Source organism: Schistocerca nitens, chromosome 10, assembly GCF_023898315.1.
Source record: "Schistocerca nitens isolate TAMUIC-IGC-003100 chromosome 10, iqSchNite1.1, whole genome shotgun sequence".
In the NCBI taxonomy this organism is placed as follows: domain Eukaryota; kingdom Metazoa; phylum Arthropoda; class Insecta; order Orthoptera; family Acrididae; genus Schistocerca; species Schistocerca nitens.
Window position 1 is genome coordinate 14,281,504 of NC_064623.1, and position 17,465 is coordinate 14,298,968.

At 41.4% G+C, this 17,465-nt stretch overlaps 1 protein-coding gene across 3 annotated transcripts in view; it reads left to right on the plus strand.

Moving 5' to 3' along the window:
• Positions 1–17,465, plus strand: part of LOC126210275 (endoribonuclease Dicer-like) — a 334,521-nt gene that overhangs the window by 198,313 nt on the left and 118,743 nt on the right. For all 3 annotated transcript variants that reach the window (XM_049939469.1, XM_049939471.1, XM_049939470.1), the window contains one exon: positions 9,603–9,782. In XM_049939469.1, the coding sequence (XP_049795426.1) occupies positions 9,603–9,782 (180 nt within the window). The remainder of the gene's footprint in view (positions 1–9,602; positions 9,783–17,465) is intronic.

A 17,465-nucleotide genomic window follows, 5' to 3' on the forward strand; every position in this document is an offset into this window, starting at 1 on the left:
TAATATTTGAAGACGCCACTATGGCTGCAGTACATTAGGACATTCTTTTTATAAAACAGGTATATATATATATATATATATATATATATATATATATATATATATATATATATATATATATAAATATGACAGCATGTGTAAGAGTCATCTTGTCAGCAGTACTACTGTTCAAAACAAACTGCCATACAGTAGCCACAAGATGTCTGTGTTGTAAGTTCACCAGATGTGGCTACTGTAGGCATATACAAATCTTCAATGATTAATTGAACAGTGTAAAATAAAGGGGGTTTACAATCAGGAAAGTCTGTAATGGGCTTATAAGATATAAGAAGCATTACAGTTATAAACAGTGATGAAATAGAACACGACAAAAGTTAGATTGTTAAAAAGCGGAAGGGTTAAAAGACAATAATTGACACATGCTCAAGTACTAATATTCTAGATTATGACATAGGTGATAAAAAGCTCTCATAGTGCACAGAATAATATAAAAACTATAAAACAAATAGCTAAAAAAAGCCACAATGAAAGAAAACATACTGCCTCACAGAATCGGCGCCCTCTGTTAGCGCTAATGGCAGAATTACGCATAGGTGAGAAGTGGTTAAAGGAACGTGACCACCAGAGGGCCCCACGTACCCTGCGGCACCCCATTGCAAGAAAAAAAATGATGCAATTCCATACCAATGTGTGAAAAACATTATCTAGTTAAGGGGCTCTGGAACGCCCTTTACTTGCAATGTTAAAATAACGCTTATAAACGCTTATAAATAACGCTTATAAATTACATCTTTCCTCACAAAGTATTTGAGGTAGGAAGTTGAACTTTTTACAGATTATTTATTGGAATATGGGCTACAACTTAACACAGGGATTGTACAAAATTTTAGTTCAGTTATTAAAGATGATTTTTTTTTCAATTGTAATGAAAATTCACAACATTTTTTTTGCAATTTTTTATTTATATATTCAAAAATATACAGTTTTTTGGAAAAAGGCTGTGTTAAATTATGCAGAAGGTACTGTGTAACATTTACTGAAAGTTTGAAACAAATATGTTTGGAAGATCCTTAGAAAACATGTAATTAGTATGAGAAAATAAAAGTTTTGGGAATCGAGCGACAAAGATTGGATTAACTTTTTAGTGCATTCCAGGTCCATAGGACTCTTGCGTGCATTTCTAGACTCTTTACAGCCCTGTCTGCAGCCCGAAGGCGTTCCTTGTCTAAAGCAAGCATCGCTCGTTGTTGTGTTCGTAGATTTTGCTACCATTTTCTTCAGTTGCAGTTACTGCAACACTGTTCCAAAAGGTGGTCATGTATGAACACTTATCACATTTCAGTTGTATTTCACTAGCAAGTCCTACGTGCTTTATTATGGAGAGTTCCAGACCAACTTCACTACAATGAATACATCTTACACAGTTTGAACAAATTCCTTTGAGAACCGACATATCAAATATTTCATTCACATCCGATTCGCCCATAAAACATTCATAGTTTTCACTCATTGAACCAATCTTCTTCTGTGAAGTATTTTCTTTCCCACTTTGACTGCTATGGGCACGTCTACTTGAGAGGTTAGGTTCACTCACTTGGTTATCGTCTTTATTGTTTACAGTAATAACACATACCTTTGGCTTTCCAACATTTCTCCTTTTCTTAAAAGCCTTCAGAGGATTTCTAATAACTTTACTTTTACTCATTATTATACTTCAACAAAACAGAGACTCAAGAAACAGAATTAATTACGAATATTTTCGAGATAACGACTGAGTAAATAAACATGAAACAATCGACAATCACACCAGTGATATATATTGAACCATCACAGGTTAGCCACAACACATACTTTATCTCACATCACTAAAATGTACCTGATGAACACGGACGTTAATAATAACACCATTTGACAGCAGTTTAACAGCGCCACAGTGGGTCACGCCCATGTAGAACACATTTCAAAAAAAATTTAAAAATAGTTGTAGTCTTCGGAATTGAATAAATTATATATCTATTAAAAGGTAATAGTCTGCAGATTCAGAAAACGCAAAAAAGTAAAAATTGAACTTTTCATGATTTTGAGCCTTTCCGGAGCCCCTTAATGCAGTATATTAAATGAACAGAGAAGGAACAAGAAAATACTAGAGTTATGCATAAAAAAAAGTAAATATCTAAGGTACTCGATTTTAGGTGAATTATCAACAAATTATATACAGGGTGTTACAAAAAGGTACAGCCAAACTTTCAGGAAACATTCCTCACACACAAATAAAGAAAAGATGTTATGTGGATATGTGTCCGGAAATGCTTAATTTCCATGTTACAGCTAATTTTAGTTTCGTCCACCTACGCTCAATGGAGCACGTTATCATGATTTCATGCGGGATACTCTACCTGTGCTGCTAGAACATGTGCCTTTACAATTACGACACAACATGTGGTTCATGCATGATGGAGCTCCTGCACATTTCAGTCGAAGTATTCATACGCTTCTCAACAACAGATTCGGTGACTGATGGATTGGTAGAGGCGACCAATTCCATGGCCTCCACGCTCTCCTGACCTCAACCCACTTGACTTTCATTTATGGGGGCATTTGAAAGCTCTTGTCTACGACACCCCGGTACCAAATGTAGAGACTCTTCGTGCTCGTATTGTGGATGTCTGTAATACAATACGCCATTCTCCAGGGCTGCATCAGCGCATCAGGGATTCCATGCGACGGAGGGAGGATGCATTTATCCTTGCTAACGGAGGACGTTTTGAACATTTCCTGTAACAAAGTGTTTGAAGTCACGCTGGTACGTTCTGTTGCTGTGTGTTTCCATTCCATGATTAATGTGATTTGAAGAGAAGTAATAAAATGAGCTCTAACATGGAAAGTAAGTGTTTCCGGACACATGTCCACATAACATATTTTCTTTCTTTGTGTGTGAGGAATGTTTCCTGAAAGTTTGGCCGTACCTTTTTGTAACACCCTGTATAACAGAGGTGTTCAGTGATTAAAGTAAAACATTGTCAAACAAAGCAAAGCAGTCATTGGGCACGAAGTCGCTCTGCGAGTTAAGCAGTTTTGTTGGTTCTTTCGTTTTTGCCTTATAAATTTCAAGCTCCTCTAACAATTTAAGAGCACAGCCTTTTTCCACTCTATGGAGAATACACATACAATTCTCAGTGCTCCCTATAGACTGACCAGTGTCAGATAAATGCTGTCCCAAAGCAGTTTTGTTCCTTGGCTGTGAGTGTTCTTTAAACCTTTGGTTGAAAGAGCGGCCCGTATGACCAATATAATATTTGTCACAGGTATTGCAGTCAATCCTGTATACTCCACAGCCATCAAATATGTCATACTTCCCTTTCAGTTTCTGGTTTATTCACAGTTTTAGGGTGTTGTTTACCTGAAAGCCACATCTGGCATCAGACTTTTTGAAACATTTTTCTATTTGCAGGGACATTTTTCCATTAAATTTCAGAGGAATGGTTTTCGTTCTATCTTTACTGGTTATGTTGTGTGTGTGTGTGTGTGTGTGTGTGTGTGTGTGTGTGTGTGTGTGTGTGTGTGTGTGTGCGTGCGCGTGCACGCGCGTACCGGTATGTGTGTGCCTTCTTTTCGTTATACATTTCTTTAACCTACTGTAGGGGCTCATGACGTCATTTACAGAAAAGCCGTTAGCTACCGCAATCTCCTTTAAAATGCTGAGTTCTTTAAATATTTCGCTTTCGTCCAAAGGTAGATGAAGGAGCCAGTGAACTATGGAGGTGAAGAAAGCCTTTTTGTATGAGAAAGGATGGCATGATCTGGCATTGATGACGCTATCAGTACAAGTAGGTTTTCTAAAAATCGAAAACTTATGTTTGTTGTTAACTTTCTTAATAGTAAGGTTGAGGTAGTTAATGGAGCCCTCTTCTTCAACTTCAGTGGTAAAAGTTATTTTTGGGTGCATGCTATCTATTGCTTGGGCAAATGTGTTGACCTCAATGGTGTCACCTTCTATTAGTAATAAAATGTCATCAACATACTGTTTATAATAAATCATTTTATCTTTTAGCTGTCGAAACTTGGCAAAAAATTTACATGCTAAATCATTTACAAAAATATCTGCTAAAGTCCCAGCTAGGCTGTTACCCATCCCAAGCCCGTCTTTTGATTTTGATTTTGTCATTGAAAGTAAAAAAAAATTGTAAGCTACCACAAATTCTAGAAATTCAGTTAGTTATCTACACTCTGCAGTACTAATCTTATTATGGAATAGGAGATTGTCTAATAATGTCAATAGTCTCTTTTACTGGCACGTTACTGTAGAGGTTTTTTACATCCAAGGATGCTAATGTCGCATTATTCGGTATATGTATATCCTTGATTGTATTTGCTATCTCAGAACTGTTTTTGACCCCAAAATAATTATCAAACATGTAAACTGATTTAAGTTTATTGTTAAGAATTAATTTATAGCATGGTGATGACGTATTGTTCACAATCTGACAAACCGGATTTCCATCTTTGTGAATCAAAACTTCAGATTTAAGCTGGGGAAGTTTGACAGTCATCATTTTAAGCGATTTCTTTTCATATTCATTAAGAAGGAACTGGGCACTATCAGTCTTTCGCTGCAAACTAGACTGAAACTTCTCAGTTGGGTCTTTGTGAATTTGTATAATATCGTTTTCTGCCTAAAATCTTCCGTTTTCCTAATGTAGTCGTCTTTGTATATAAGAACTGCTGTGTTCCCCTTGTCAGCATGAATGACTATTGCTTTCTCCTGCTCTAAACTTGATATTGTGACCCTTTAATATACAGCTCTCGTATTTCACCACTTTACTGGAACCATTTTGAACAGACCAGATGTTGCAACTGTAGGCATACACAAGTCGTCAATGATTAATTGAACAGCATAAAATAAAGGGGCGTTACTATCGGTAAAGTCTGTAATGGGCTTATAAGGTATAAGAAGCATTACAGTAATAAACAGCGATGAAATAGAACACGACAAAAGTTAGATTGTTAAAAAGAGGAAGAGTTAAGACAATATTGACATATGCTAAAGTGCCAATATTCTAGATGATGACATACATAATAAACAGCTCTCATAGTGCACATAATAATATAAAAACTATAAAACAAATAGCTATGCCTACAGTAGCCACATCTGGTGAACTTACAACACAGACATCTTGTGGCTACTGTACGGCAGTTTGTTTTGAACAGTAGTACTGCTGACAAGATGACTCTTACACATGCTGTCATATTTGACAACACTGGTGCTGATTTTATGTTTAATATTTGAAGACGCCACTATGGCTGCAGTACATTAGGACATTCTTTTTATAAAACAGGTATGTCTCTTCATACTTTAAGTGCACAAATTGCATGTATGTGTCAGTAGTACTTTTCATTGTGGTCTATTTATTGTTTTAAGCTCTAGACAATCTGCTAATGTAATTATGTTTTCCCATATTTTGCTGCAGATCCGAAGACGGTCATTATAGACTGAAATCAGTAATCTGTTAACAAAAATTTTGTGACCGTAGACGTAAAGTAAACGAAATTTATTATTAAAAGTTGTAGTATGCTATGCCCATAGATCTTATGGATGCACGAATTTCTACTAAGTTTTGCCTGACACCATTTGTGCATTATTTTTTGAACCTCAATAGAAACTACATTTTTGTTCACAACTCTGGTACCGCGCGTCGCGGAATTTGAATCCTCGCCAGACGTCACGGACGCCAAAGACATCTAGAGGTCTCTGCACCATCGCGCCATTTGCTTGCGCATGCCTCCTGGCCCGCATTTAGTGTGAGGGCGCCACAGTGGAACACGTGGTTCCAGCGGCCAATAGCGGTGCCCCCGATAGATGACTTAAGTGCCTGCCTCTCGCTGAGCCAGCCAGTCTAACCATTCTCTGGACACATCGCCTCGCCTTAGACAGCTTATTTACTTTCTTGTTCTGTGTACGAGTGGACGTGGTTGTTAGGTTTGCTTGTGACTCCGTTGTTTCGATCTAGTTGTTGTTCATTCTGTCCGTTTGTCGTGTCCATCCTCTCCCATTGTGTTGTTGTTCGCGGGCCGCTCTGCGGGTCCCACCGCGCTTTCCGTCACTTCAACCCCGCGACCATTCCGGTCAATGAACAACAATGAACACATGCCCTGCTGTGGCATCGAATCTATCTTTTTGACACACATTCCATGCATTGTTAAATATTTCAAAGCCTAGTTCAGGTTTCAGCCAGCTCTCGGGTCCAAGAATAATTCGAGTGTGACAACTCTGTGGAGGGCAGAAAGTTTAGAAAATTTTTTACGTATACGTCAACAATTTACTGTCAAAATTCTGACATTCAAAGAGCTTACTTTGTATATGACCTGATTTCACTCTCTGCTTATCGACTGGTAAGGGTTCATCAGTGGACCGCAAACTATCGCCAGCCTTTCTATACATATTCTGCTACCCGAGTAGGTGCATTCCTTCATGTAGTGCATTCCTGACCTATGAAGGGAAAGGAAGGAATCCTATAACCCTGCGCACCCCATAATGCAGGTCCATAAAATTGCAGCTGTGATCATGACAGAATTGGAGCCTCTTTTTTTTTAGACTCTCCACTCGGATCCAAACCGAGAATCACGATTGACTCTGGTCTCGAAGCTGCAAATACAAGCTCTGCCTGGAACCTGTGAGCGAGGCCAGCAGGTCTTGATCTCTTCCAATAGCCGCCCTTAGGAATTTAGTGTGTCCTCAGAACACAAGCATCAGGCATCACTGGTACCCACTTGGGCAATAGCTTGCAGCCTACAGCACCCTGCAGGCAGACCCTCCTCCACAGCTTGGATGAGCCCCCCTCGCCCTGTGCACCCCTCCCTGCCCCCCCCTAGGTCCCCCTGGTAGATACACAGAGTGCACATTTGAATTCTTTGAATTCTTTCCGACCCTGGACTCTGTTTCTCTTAGGGCATCCATAACACGCCTAACAGTGGGACACCTGATACTGGTAAACCTCTCCTCTGGTGTGCATACTCTGATAGTGGGTAAGGAGCAGCCACTTGTCCACTCACAGAGTGAATGAGAGGGGCCAGATGGCCAGCCTCCTCATGACTCTCCACCACAAGCAATGCGACCGTATAGCGACCCACCAGTCACCCTGCATTGGGCATGGATTGTTCTTATCTGTTATGCCGGAAGGTGTCTCGACAGCAGTGGCCGTGGCTGAATCGAGTGACACCTGAGGTGTCCCGTGCAACATTCCACTTTCTGTACTGCCACCATGCCCCGAGGCAGCAGCCTGCAGATGGTTGACTGAAACCGTAAACATCTTTAGCTGTTCACAATCTGCGACCTGCTCGTGCATCCGTATCCAGTATTCACACACCCTATCCTTGCAGTTACTTGTAACTTGAGAATTAAACTTCAAAAACAAACAGAAAAAGTTAAATATATGACTTGCTAGCCTTCTGCAGCTTCAAGAACAGAGGCTGGCAGCTGACATAGCTGTGCTCTACGATTATTGGCCGTCCAAAACACAAATGAGTTCTGTGCCATAGACTGCGTGAATGTACATGTTGTCATTTCTAAAATGTGATACTCCACGTCTCCCACACAAATACACCCAATGAATTTAAGAATTAAACTTTGCAGGTACACAAAAACCTGTAAATAATTAAACTGTGAAGACACACAGAATCGGTAGATATGCGACTGCAGTCTCCTGGTGCTTCACCAACAAAGGCTGATGTTTCAGTAAAAACTGTATCTACATAGTGAATTTTGTAGAAGCCCTTCCCAGTAAAAGTGCTGAAGTACAATAGTGTCAAACAAGTATGGAAGTATGTGCTAAGGCCTTGGTGCCCAGAGACAATGGTCGTGTGCGTGCATAGAGAATGTGTGTGTGTGTGTGTGTGTGTGTGTGTGTGTGTGAGAGAGAGAGAGAGAGAGAGAGAGAGAGAGGGAGACTAGTATATCCCCTCTGTCCACCCAGCTCTTGATAAGATTTCAAACTGCTACAAAGACTGGCAACTTGTTTTAACCATCCAGAAATGTAAAATTGTGTGTTTAACAAAACACTGAAAAATAGTATTCAGTGACATAATCAGTAAGTAACAGAATCCGTCCACTAATACAGATATATAACTATTTATCTTCATATGAAATGAATAATCTCATGTTACAGTCAAATGTAAGGCAGGTGTCAGACTTCAGTTTATTAATAGCCCACAGAAAACACTATCAGCCTCCAAAGGAGACTACTTACAAATAACTTACACGTCCCGTCTTGCTGTGACCACCTAAGCGCCCGGCGATGAAACCTTAAAAGACTTTGAAACTGATTGAAAGTTAAGTAAACAATAATTGGAGAGAGCCCACGTGCTTCAAAACCAAACAGTTTACAGCTTTGTCCTCATTATCCAGCACCATGGAAGCAAAAGCATTACCCTAGTGCTGTACATTTCACATGGTAGGATTTTCCTGTTGTCATGAGAACAGTTTTCAGCTTTGTTCCCATGAGTTTAGCCTAACTCAGTTCATTCCATTTGTTTGCAATGTATTTATTCTACAGAAATGTGCAATAAATATGTTATAACTGAATATCTTCCCAAAGTTTCTTCAGGGACTGTTATTATTAAGGCTAATTCACACTGACCTTTACTTCACGCTAAAAAATTCCACAGTGCATTTCAAATTGCGGCACCCATTCAGGCCGTCAGCAGGACAGTATGTCACATCACGGTCAAACGTTTCTTGGGAAGAAACTTTTGGTGGTGACATTGGTGGGGGCAAACCATTTTGTCATCCGTTAACTTCGGAATTTAACCAATTTTTGCCGTGATCACTCGTGTTATAAACTTTGTTTTATTTTTGTGGCAAATTGCTGATGTTCCATGACAACTTTGATATTTTTTCCCCTTTCTTAAACTTTATCATTGTTAGTTCCTCAATTCAGATACTATACTCTGACTTTTTGTACCACTGATGGTATCCCGTAACCTAACTTCCATCATTCGATACTGGGCTGACCGAATCGATGTGATGTGACAGTCCTTTAATGTCTAGCATGATTTGGCCTTTACACTTACATGCTAGTACATGCACTCTCTTAAAAGTATTTGTAGTTAATAACAAGAGTGAATTTAGGGTGAACTTGTGAAATTCGCAACCATACGATTAGAGGAGTATTAATAATCTCTTTACAGACTATGCAATGCATTTTTCGATTCAATGATCTAGCACAAGTTGCTGGTAGACACCAGACAGAAACTGAAAATCACTGAATGTTTAAAATCAAAGAATTCCTTCACATTTGCCTGTCCACCTTCAGATTATCAAGATATTGGAACCAGGACTGATGCAACTTCCTCATAATTCCAGTGTTTGTTTTAAACAGATATTGACATTGTTGGTGTATACAAACAGATGCTACTGGTCTGTGTAAAGGTACATAAAAAGGGTTGTATGAAGTTTTTGATAATTAAAAAAAAAAAAAAAATGTGGCCAGCAGTGGTTGCTTCTGTCTGTTAATGTTTAACTTGACATATTGCACATATGATGTATTTGGATTGTGTCGTATTTTTATAATGTACTGAATTTAACAACATTGTGTATTCATTTTTAGTATCCAGAGCTACTGTGTAGCTGTCAGCCGCAACCAGATCGACCAGCGTACATGCATCTCATACGAGTGACACCTGTGTATCCGTCTCCGCCTCCTGATAAATCGAGAAAGATTGCTTTTTACAACATTTTCAAGGAACTCAATGGATATGCTATTCTTTCAGCAAAGAAAATTCCAACGGTAAGACTTGTGCAGGTATTTGATTTTGATTTGGATGGAGTGAAATGGGAGAAGCATATATGTAAAGCAGTTTATTAAACCAGCCAGAACTAACTGTTACGTGATAAAAATTGCACAGTTAAGTATGACATGACTGACAGTATCCATCAAAACCAAATTCCACAGTAGAGTAATTTGCTGTACTTTTAATTATTTATTACATTAAACACAAAGAATATAATAGAGGGAAACATTCCACGTGGGAAAAATATATCTAAAAACAAAGATGATGTGACTTACCAAACGAAAGCGCTGGCATGTTGACAGACACACAAACAAACACAAATATACACACAAAATTCAAGCTTTTGCAACAAACTGTTGCCTCATCAGGAAAGAGGGAAGGAGAGGGAAAGACAAAAGGATGTGGGTTTTAAGGGAGAGGGTAAGGAGTCATTCCAATCCCGGGAGCAGAAAGACTTACCTTAGGGGGAAAAAAAGGACAGGTATACACTCGCGCGCGCGCGCGCGCACACACACACACACACACACACACACACACACACACACACACAACATCCGCACATACACAGACACAAGCAGACATTTGTAAAGACAAAGAGTTTGGGCAGAGATGTCAGTCGAGGCGGAAGTACAGAGGCAAAGATGTTGTTGAATGACAGGTGAGGTATGAGTGGCGGCAACTTGAAATTAGCGGAGGTTGAGGCCTGGTGAGTAATGAGAAGAGAGGAACATGCCTTCGTCCTAGCCAGATTACGCTCCCATATTTTATTTACTCAGGTTTGTCTGACATTTGGCATTACCCCCAAAGGTCTCACACTTAAAGTTCCCATCTCTGGCTGTAACCCTTCTTTCCATCAGTCCCTATACCAGTTCCAAACTGAACAATCCATTGCCCTCACCCACCTAATCCTTCACCTACACATCAACTCAGCCAATGAACACACCCGTCAACTCCTATCCTTAATAAAAGTCTTCAATCTTTCCTCTCCCACATCCACACCGGCTGTTCAGAGCATCCTCCTACAGGCCAACCGCAAATTAGAACAGCATGCCACCCTCCACCTCAAAAAAACTATCCAATCTCCTGGTTTCCCACTTCCGGAAAGGCAACTCACTCACCCTTCACAACCTTTCCAGCCAACCTCAACCTCCTCTCATTGCACACAGACCCAGTCTCTCCCATCTACTCAATCTCCATTCCCCCCAAAACCTCAAAATTCTAATCAATACAATCTGGAACCACCCCAATTTAGTAGTTAACCTTTCCTCCAAACCTCTTTCCCAATCCGAAACCTCTGTCCTATCCAAAGGCCTCACCTTCAGCCCTACTCCCAGATTCAACCAAACAGCCCTCGTCAAAGATTTACTGTCCTACACTCGTACTCTCTGCTGGAAATATCACTTTGCCATGAAGAAAAATGATCCTAATCCTACTCCTAATGATCCAACTCCCCAAGTCACTATCCAAATTGAACCCTGCCTGGAACAGTTCCATCCTCCATCACAGCGGGACCCACCTCCTCTTCCTCAAAATCACCCTCTCCAAACCTTCCAGGAATTTGTCACTTCCAGCCTTGCCTCTCAATCCTTGTTGTTGTTGTTGTTGTTGTTGTTGTTGTGGTCTTCAGTCCTGAGACTGGTTTGATGCAGCTCTCCATGCTACTCTATCCTGTGCAAGCTTCTTCATCTCCCAGTACCTACTGCAACCTACATCCTTCTGAATCTGCTTAGTGTATTCATCTCTTGGTCTCCCCCTACGATTTTTACCCTCCACGCTGCCCTCCAATACTAAATTGGTGATCCCTTGATGCCTCAGAACATGTCCTACCAACCGATCTCTTCTTCTGGTCAAGTTGTGCCACAAACTCCTCTTCTCCCCAATCCTATTCAGTACCTCCTCATTAGTTATGTGATCTACCCATCTAATCTTCAGCATTCTTCTGTAGCACCACATTTCGAAAACTTCTATTCTCTTCTTGTCCAAACTATTTACCGTCCATGTTTCACTTCCATACATGGCTACACTCCATACAAATACTTTCAGAAATGACTTCCTGACACTTAAATCTATACTCGATGTTAACAAATTTCTCTTCTTCAGAAACGCTTTCCTTGCCATTGCCAGTCTACATTTTACATCCTCTCTACTTCGACCATCCTCAGTTATTTTGCTCCCCAAATAGTAAAACTCCATTACTACTTTAAGTGTCTCATATCCTAATCTAATTCCCTTAGTATCACCCGACTTAATTCGACTACGTTCCATTATCCTCGTTTTGCTTTTGTTAATGTTCATCTTATATCCTCCCTTCAAGACACCATCCATTCCGTTCAACTGCTCTTCCAAGTCCTTTGCTGTCTCTGACAAAATTACGATGTCATCGGCGAACCTCAAAGTTTTTATTTCTTCTCCATGTATTTTAATACCTACTCCGAATTTTTCTTTTGTTTCCTTTACTGCTTGCTCAATATACAGATTGAATAACATCGGGGAGAGGCTACAACCCTGTCTTACTCCCTTCCCAACCACTGCTTCCCTTTCATGTCACTCGACTCTTATAACTGCAATCTGGTTTCTGTACAAATTGTAAATAGCCTTTCGCTCCCTGTATTTTACCCCTGCCACCTTTAGAATTTGAAAGAGAGTATTCCAGTTGATATTGTCAAAAGCTGTCTCTAAGTCTACAAATGATAGAAACATAGGTTTGCCTTTCCTTAATCTTTCTTCTAAGATAAGTCGTAAGGTCAGTATTGCCTCACGTGTTCCAATATTTCTACGGAATCCAAACTGATCTTCCCCGAGGTCGGCTTCTACTGGTTTTTCCATTCGTCTGTAAAGAATTTGTGTTAGTATTTTGCAGCTGTGACTTATTAAACTGATAGTTTGGTAATTTTCACATCTGTCAACACCTTCTTCCTTTGGGATTGGAATTATTATATTCTTCTTGAAGTCTGAGGGTATTTTGCCTGTTTCATACATCTTGCTCACCAGATGGTAGAGTTTTGTCAGGACTGGCTCTCCCAAGGCCGTCAGTAGTTCCAATGGAATGTTATCTACTCCGGGGGCCGTGTTTCGCCTCAGGTCTTTCAGTGCTCTGTCAAACTCTTCACGCAGTATCGTATCTCCCATTTCATCTTCATCTACATCCTCTTCCATTTCCATAATATTGTCCTCAAGTACATCGCCCTTGTATAGACCCTCTATATACTCCTTCCACCTTTCTGCTTTCCCTTCTTTGCTTAGAACTGAGTTTCCATCTGAGCTCTTGATGTTCATACAAGTGGTTCTCTTATCTCCAAAGGTCTCTTTAATTCTCCTGTAGGCAGTATCTATCTTACCCCTAGTGAGATAAGCCTCTACATCCTTACATTTGTCCTCTAGCCATCCCTGCTTAGCCATTTTGCACTTCCTGTCGATCTCATTTTTGAGACGTTTGTATTCCTTTTTGCCTGCTTCATTTACTGCATTTTTATATTTTCTCCTTTCATCAATTAAATTCAATATTTCTTCTGTTACCCAAGGATTTCTACTAGCCCTCGTCTTTATACCTACTTGATCCTCTGCTGCCTTCACTACTTCATCCCTCAAAGCTACCCATTCTTCTTCTACTGTATTTCTTTCCCCCATTCCTGTCAATTGTTCCCTTACGCTCTCCCTGAAACTCTGTACAACCTCTGGTTCTTTCAGTTTATCCAGGTCCCATCTCCTTAAGTTCCCACCATTTTGCAGTTTCTTCAGTTTTAATCTACAGGTCATAACCAATAGATTGTGGTCAGAGTCCACATCTGCCCCTGGAAATGTCTTACAATTTAAAACCTGGTTCCTAAATCTCTGTCTTACCATTATATAATCTATCTGATACCTTTTAGTATCTCCAGGGTTCTTCCATGTATACAACCTTCTATCATGATTCTTAAACCAAGTGTTAGCTATGATTAAGTTGTGCTCTGTGCAAAATTCTACCAGGCGGCTTCCTCTTTCATTTCTTAGCCCCAATCCATATTCACCTACTACGTTTCCTTCTCTCCCTTTTCCTACACTTGAATTCCAGTCACCCATGACTATTAAATTTTCGTCTCCCTTCACTATCTGAATAATCTCTTTTATTTCATCATACATTTCTTCAATTTCTTCATCATCTGCAGAGCTAGTTGGCATATAAACTTGTACTACTGTAGTAGGTGTGGGCTTCGTATCTATCTTGGCCACAATAATGCGTTCACTAAGCTGTTTGTAGTAGCTTACCCGCGTTCCTATTTTCCTATTCATTATTAAACCTACTCCTGCATTACCCCTATTTGACTTTGTGTTTATAACCCTGTAGTCACCTGACCAGAAGTCTTGTTCCTCCTGCCACCGAACTTCACTAATTCCCGCTATATCTAACTTTAACCTATCCATTTCCCTTTTCAAATTTTCTAACCTACCTGCCCGATTAAGGGACCTGACATTCCATGCTCCGATCCGTAGAACGCCAGTTTTCTTTCTCCTGATAACGACATCCTCTTGAGTAGTCCCCGCCCGGAGATCCGAATGGGGGACTATTTTACCTCCAGAATATTTTACCCAAGAGAACGCCATCGTCATTTAATCATACAGTAAAGCTGCATGCCCTCGGGAAAAATTACGGCCATAGTTTCCCCTTGCTTTCAGCCGTTCGCAGTACCAGCACAGCAAGGCCGTTTTGGTTATTGTTAGAAGGCCAGATCAGTCAATCATCCAGACTGTTGCCCTTGCAACTACTGAAAAGGCTGCTGCCCCTCTTCAGGAACCACACGTTTGTCTGGCGTCTCAACAGATACCCCTCCGTTGTGGTTGTACCTACGGTACGGCTATCTGTATCTCTGGGGCATGCAAGCCTCCCCACCAACGGCAAGGTCCATGGTTCATGGGGGGCAATCCTTCTTAAAAAACCTTAATCCTACTGCCAACATCACCACTGCTGAAGCCCAGGCTATCCGTGATCTGAAGGCTGACCGATCCATCGTCATTCTTCCGGCGAACAAGGGTTCCACGACCGTGGTACTTGATCGTCAGGAGTATTTGGCTGAGGGACTGTGTCAGCTTTCAGACAACACTACATACAAAGTTTGCCAAGGTAATTCCATTCCTGATGTCTAGGTGGAGCTTCAAGGAATCCTTAGAACCTTAGGCCCCCTATAAAACCTTTCACCTGATTCCATCAACCTCCTGACCCCACCGACACCCCGCACCCCTACCTTCTACCTTCTTCCTAAAATTCACAAACCCAGTCATCCCGGCCGCCCTATTGTAGCTGGTTACCAAGCCCACATAGAACGTATCTCTGCCTACGTAGATCAACACCTTCAACCCATTATGTGCAGTCTCCCATCTTTCATCAAAGACACCAACCACTTTCTCGAACTTCTGGAATCCTTACCCAATCTGTTTCCCCCGGAAACCATCCTTGTAACCATTGATGCCACTTCCTTATACACAAATATTCCACACGTCCAGGACCTCGCTGCGATGGTGCACTTCCTTTCACGCCGATCACCTGCCACGCCACTTAAAACCTCTTTCCTCATTACCTTCATCCTGACTCACAACTTCTTCACTTTCGAAGGCCAGACATACCAACAATTAAAGTGAACAGCCATGGGTACCAGGATGGCCCCCTTGTACGCCAACCTATTTATGGGTCGCTTAGAGGAAGCCTTCTTGGTTACCCAGCTGCCAACCGAAAGTTTGGTACAGATTTATTGATGACGTCTTCATGATCAGGACTCACAGTGAAGAAACAACTCCAAAATTTCCTCTCCAACCTCAACTCCTTTGGTTCCATCAGATTCACCTGGTCCTACTCTAAATCTCATGCCACTTTCCTTGACGTTGACCTCCATCTGTCCAGTGGCCAGCTTCACACGTCCGTCCACATCAAACCCACCAACAAGCAACAGTACCTCCATTATGACAGCTGCCACCCATTCCACATCAAACGGTCCCTTCCCTACAGCCTAGGTCTTCGTGACAAACGGATCTGCTCCAGTCCGGAATCCCTGAACCATTACACCAACAACCTGAAAACAGCTTTCGCATCCCGCAACTACCCTCCCGACCTGGTACAGAAGCAAATTACCAGAGCCACTTCCTCATCCCCTCAAACCCAGAACCTCCCACAGAAGAACCACAAAAGTGCCCCACTTGTGACAGGATACTTTCCGGGACTGGATCAGACTCTGAATGTGGCTCTCCAGCAGGGATACAACTTCCTCAAATCCTGCCCTGAAATGAGATCCATCCTTCATGAAATCCTCCCCACTCTACCAAGAGTGTCTTTCGCCGTACGGGTTATCTGGATACTTCCCACTAACACCAACCTGCCAGAACTCCGGAGATAGGAACTTATCCTTCAGTATATCCTCTCTTCTCATTACCCACCAGGCCTCAACCTCCACTAATTTCAACTTGCCGCCGCTCATACCTCACCTGTCATTCAACAACATCTTTGCCTCTGTACTTCCGCCTCGACTGACATCTCTGCCCAAACTCTTTGGCTTTACAAATGTCTGCTTGTGTCTGTGTATGTGCGGATGGATATGTGTGTGTGTGCGAGTGTATACCTGTCCTTTTTTCCCCCTAAGGTAAGTCTTTCCGCTCCCGGGATTGGAATGACTCCTTACCCTCTCCCTTAAAACCCACATCCTTTTGTCTTTCCCTCTCCTTCCCTCTTTCCTGATGAAGCAATCGTTGGTTGCGAAAGCTTGAATTTTGTGTGTATGTTTGTGTTTGTTTGTGTGTTTATCAACATGCCAGCGCTTTCGTTTGGTAAGTCACATCATCTTTGTTTTTAGATATATTAAACACAAAGAGTTTATCATAAAAAATGATGTTGACATTGGTGATTATGGATGTCAATTTGAGAGTTTGTGCTGGACCAAGGTAACAAACATTAACAGGCTGTATATTTCCAGTTACTCTACTACTACACTACTATGTGATCAGGCCCAGTGGATCGCATGCATCTAAAAGTTTCCTCCTCCACTGTATTCTGTCCATTGCTGCTATCTGCCATCCGTTCACATCTATTGACACTTGGTTTAAATCTTCATGGAGTCCATCCCTCCAACGCTTCTCGGGTCTCCCTGGCAGTCTCTTTCCTGTAGGTGTGAAACCCAGGAGTTTCCGAGGCCATCTGTGATCCCCCATCCGTGCCACATGGCTGGCCCACTACATTCGTTTGGCTTTGACAGTTCCTGCTATGTTGGGCTGCTGGTATAGTTCCTCAAGCTCTTGGTTGTATCTGATCCTCCATTCCCCTGTATCTGCATCTAGAACTGGACCAAAGATCTTCTGAAGCACTTTTCTCTCAAAAACAAGGAGCTTGTGGAAGCCCTGTTTCCGGATACTCCATGCCTCACAGCCATATAGAACAACAGGCTGGATCAGGGTTTTGTACAGTCAAATCTTGAACTGTCTGGAGAGATATCTGGACCGAAGCAATTGTGCTAGGCTGTGGTAAGATCGATTTCCTGCTTGTATTCTAGCGTTGATCTCTGCTTCACATGACGAGTTCTCAGTGAAAAGTGCCCCTAGGTATTTGAATTCTTGCACTCTCTTGTAGGACTGGTCCCCAACCTGCAGTGATTGTAGATGATCAGCAGTCTGACAATGACCACGCGTCATAACGAGGTACTCTGTCTTGGCTTCGTTTATGT